The sequence below is a fragment of the Otolemur garnettii genome, unplaced genomic scaffold, assembly GCF_000181295.1.
Source record: "Otolemur garnettii isolate 467f Iridium unplaced genomic scaffold, OtoGar3 scaffold00288, whole genome shotgun sequence".
NCBI lineage: Eukaryota > Metazoa > Chordata > Mammalia > Primates > Galagidae > Otolemur > Otolemur garnettii.
In genome coordinates this window covers 765,120-769,701 of record NW_003852683.1, presented here as the reverse complement: position 1 = coordinate 769,701, position 4,582 = coordinate 765,120, and the positions used below count along the sequence as shown (strand labels likewise).

Below are 4,582 nucleotides of genomic sequence, written 5' to 3'. Positions count from 1 at the left end.
AGAATGTATTACCCAAATGAACATGCTCTTTACCCTACACGTCCTGGCTCCCTAGGAGCAAGTGAGTCCAAGTAAAGGAAGGAAGAAGAGGTTCCTGGACTTGGATATCATCATTTTTAGAGACACTTGACCAGAGACTGAGATTTTTTGGCCAAAACTTAGGCCAAATCCAGAAGAGAGCAAAAACAGCATTTCAAATACTGGGTAATTCTCAGAAGAAAATGACAAAGGCCCAGGTGACTTTTGGTTTATCTTATTCTTAACTTGATCCCTTGCTACATTTGTAGAGGCTTAAAGAAATCTGGTCATTTAATATTGGGGAAAAGGGGGTCTAGGGAGAAATAAGCTTAAATTATACCTTTACAATAAGGATAAACTGGAATTGGGAATACTGGGAGTGCCAAAAAGTATATACACATTTTAAGCAATGTTACCTATGTATTACTTTTTGAAGTTGAATTGAATTTCGGTAGCAATGTGTAGTATGATGTTCACTCAAAAGATGGTGTTAATCAAATGAATGGAAGTGACAGCATTTGACAGGTAAGACAGTCAAAGAAAATGGTGGAAGCATGAGTGTCATTCAAGGAGTACAAGGTTATTTTGAAATGGTATTTGAAATTAGAGAACACTGTGGAAGTACAATGACAGTAGAGGCATAAGTATGTCACAGAACTTCCAACACACTGAACAAGTGCACATTCATAGTAAGTTTCAAATGCATGGTGCTGCAATACTAGTGGACACTTTGGTCAACGTTGCTCAAGCTGTAGTTCACCGAAACCACAAGTGTCTGAACACCGATAGTAACCACTTTGAGCATCTCATTTAACTGCAAAAGTCAAATATGACTCGCATTCATCTTTTGTTATTGATTTATATTGAGTATTACAATGTAAATACAATTTTTTCCTCTCTTGTGTATACATTTTCTTGGCATCCTCTGTATGTTGTTCATGAGTTCATATCATCTGACAGGACTCCATGGGTTGTGTTAACTGTCAACTCAATCCAATATTTTTAACATCATATCCTGAGAATCATAGTGAGTTGCTTGATATGCACTGACTCTGAGGACAAAGCAGATCAGTTCCTTTCTTGGGAAATTTCTTTCTTTCTTTTCTTCTTTGGAGACAGTCTTATTCCATTGCCCTGGGTAGCATGCTGTGGCATGATAGCTCATAGCAACGGCAAAGTCTTGGGCCCAATCCATCCTCTGGTCTCAGCCTCTCGAATAGCTGGGACTACTGATGCCCACTACAATGCCTGACTAGTTTTTCTATTTTTAGTAGAGATAGTGTCTCATTTTTGCTCAGCTGGTCTGGAACTCCTGAGCGCAAGCAATCCACCTGTCTCCAGCCTCCTAGATGCTAAAGATATAGTCATGAGCCACCATGCCTAGCCAACAGCATTCTTCTAAACCATATGTAGGCAGGTGTTTTGTGGCTATTTCTTACGGGACTGAGTGTGAGAATTTAGTGGACATACTTTTTAAGTCTGGTAGGCTGTATGCCCAGCTCTATTGCAGTCTGGGTTTATCCTTGAATAAACTAAATTTCATAGAAAATGGAAGGTCTGCATATTATGGAAACTTACGATTTGTTCAATTAATGGATGATTGTATAGTTACAGAATTATTTTATTACTATCACTTTAGTTGACCCCTGAACAACACAGATTTGAACTGCATGGGTCCATGATTGCCCTGATTTTTTTCAGCCAAAGGCAAATCAAAATTACAGTATTCTTGGGATGTGAAACCCAAGTATGAGGAGGGCCAGTTTTTGTATAAAAGCAGGTTCCAGAGGGCCAACTGTGGTGGGGCATGAGTATGTGCAGATTTTTGTATAGGGAGGGGATCCTGGAAGCAGACCCCCACATATACCAAGGGATGACTATATAATATATCTATGTATAGAGCCTATATGATAAAAGTGAACAGACCACCTTCTTTTATATTCTTTCTATCTCAGTAAATAGAGAAACACTTCATATTAAACAGGGCTGAGTTTTTACAGGAATTGCTGACATTGGAGGATGTGGCTGTGGAGTTCACCTGACAGGATGGCAGTTCCTAGGCCCTGCTCAGAAGGACCTTTACTGGGACATGATGTTGGGGAACTACAGCAACCTGGTGTCAGTGGGTGAGAACAGCTGCCCTGTGTCACTCAGAGAGTGCCTTTGCTTTCTCAGTTCAGCTTTAGTATGTCTGTCATGCTCTCAGGTGGTAGATTCTCAGCCCCTTCTCTGGTCACAGAGGAGGCAATATAATCTCTCATCTTAGAAATAAGCCTTTAGGCTCGGTGCCTGTGGCTCAAGTGGCTAAGGCGCCAGCCACATACACCTAAGGTGGTGGGTTCGAATCCAGCCCAGGCCGGCCAAAACAACAATGACGGCTGCACCCAAAAAATAGCCGGGTGTTGTGGCAGGCACCTGTGGTCCCAGCTACTTGGGAGGCTGAGGCAGGAGACTCTCTTGAGCCCACTGAGTTGGAGGTTGCTGTGAGCTGTGATGACAGGGCACTCTACCCAGGGGGACAGCTTGAGGCTCCGTCTCAAAAAAAAAAAAAAGAAAGAAGCCTTTAATTTGCAGACATGCAATTCATGAGGTCCCTAAAATTTATCTTAATCCTATCATCAGAGACACACAGTGCAATTCATTGAGCCCGCCCTCTCTTATTTCCTATGAACAGGGTATCAAGCAAGCAAACCTGATGAACTGTCCAACTTGCAATGAAGAGAATCACTATGGACATTAGAAAGTGAAATCCACAGTCATATCCATCCAGGTGAGTGAGGGAACCAGCAAGAGGGGAAGGCAGTGGAAATCACATTCTGGTCATTTAGAGAAGGTACTGCAGTCAAGAGAGTATAGGGAGACAAACAGCTGCTGCAGATCCTCCTCCCCACATGAGAACTCTTTTCCTTTTCAGGAGTTTAGAGGATTACACACCCCCTTTATTCTCAGAACTAATTCCTATTCATTTCTTCTTAGATGTTGAGTGTTTTCCCTTAGGTGGTTGTTCTTATTTGGATTTTCAAGTCTTTCCATTCTTCTTCATCACTCATCAGAGGGTCATTGGGTATTTCTAAGGGTAGAACAAGAAACTTTCTCTTTCTACTCTCACAGTCACTCAGCATCACACGCTGATACCGGATGTGTTAGGGCTGTTTCCCCACACATTAAGCAAACACATGTCCAGCGGATACCAGCTGGTATCCTCTAATTTGATCCAATTCTGACACTATCCACCTGGTCATAGTGCCAGATCCCACAGGTTAAGGCCTCAGTCCAAGATTGTCCCTCTCTTCAAATGCCAGTCCCAAGTCCCAGGTCATGACCTAAACTTCTAACCAACTGGCTATAAAGTAGAGTTTCCATGGCCTTCTCCTTAAGTTCAGTTTATTTGCTAGAGCAGCTCACAAAACTCAGGGAACACTAGGTTTATTTAGTACTTGTGTTAAGAGAGTATAGTAGTAACGTGCATTTATTTGCTTCCTTAGCTTTTCTTTTACCCCTTCTGAGCTGCTCCAAAGGTTCTGTTTTCATCCTCTGTTCTATCTCATAGGTCTCTACACTGGTTTCTCATTTCATTACAATTAAAATCAAGTCTTCAAAATAGATTACAAGACCCTACATGACCTACCAATTGCCTACCCTGTCAACCTAATCTCGAGTCATTTCTCCTGTTGCCCACACCATTCTATCCACATATACTTTCTTGATGTCCCTCACATACACTCCTGCCTTGGGCTGTGAACTTCTCAGTCTCTCCACTCATCACCTGAGAAACCTTCCCAGGTCATTCATCTCTCTGTTTGTGGACTCCCTTCAAATTTGTTACTGGATTCTTTTCCCTAAAGCTTTCCTTTTCCTCAGTACAGTATAGATGTAAAATTTCTTTTATCAAAGACCCAAGTCCCTATTCTTCAAGAAGAGGAGGCATAAACATAACAAAAATAAATACATACAGCTTGGCACCCATAGCACAGTGGTTATGGCACCAGCCACAAACACCAAGTTTGGCAGGTTCAATCCTGGCCTGGGCCAGCTAACCAACAATGACAACTGCAACAAGAAAATAGCCGGGCATCGTGGTGGGTGCCTATAGTCCCAGCTACTTGGGAGGCTGAGGCAAGAGAATCACTTATGCCCAAGAGTTTGAGGTTGCTGTGAGCTGTGATGCCACAGAACTCTACTGAGGGCAACATAGTGAGACTCTGTCTTAAAAAATAAATAAATAAATAAATAAATAAAATAAAATAAAAGTTTGAGAAATAAATAAATACACAGATCCTCTGTCTAGTAAAGAAATTGCTATGACCCTCCTCCCCCGCTGCTCCAGGACATCAGCTGGGACAGTGGGTGGTAAGGCTTTGGGCTGCTCTTGGAGAAAAGAGTGTTTCTCTACACACCTGCCCACAGTTTTTGTCACCATTCCCCACCTCAAATTCATTATTGAGTCTTGTTATCTTTCTTTCCATATAAATCCTGATTTCATTTAGTTCTCATCATTGCCTTTGCTACTTCAAACCACTGTCACATTTGTAACTGTCTAGTTTTTTCCTTTTCTTGCTTGTTT

General features: G+C 41.8%; 1 protein-coding gene across 1 annotated transcript in view; it reads left to right on the top strand.

Annotated features, from left to right (window-relative positions):
• Positions 1 to 218: 218 nt before the first annotated feature.
• Positions 219 to 4,582, top strand: part of ZNF577 (zinc finger protein 577) — a 21,745-nt gene continuing 17,381 nt past the window's right edge. The window contains 1 exon segment of the mRNA XM_023508906.1: positions 219 to 236. Within this exon segment, the coding sequence (XP_023364674.1) occupies positions 222 to 236 (15 nt within the window). The 5' untranslated portion in view covers positions 219 to 221.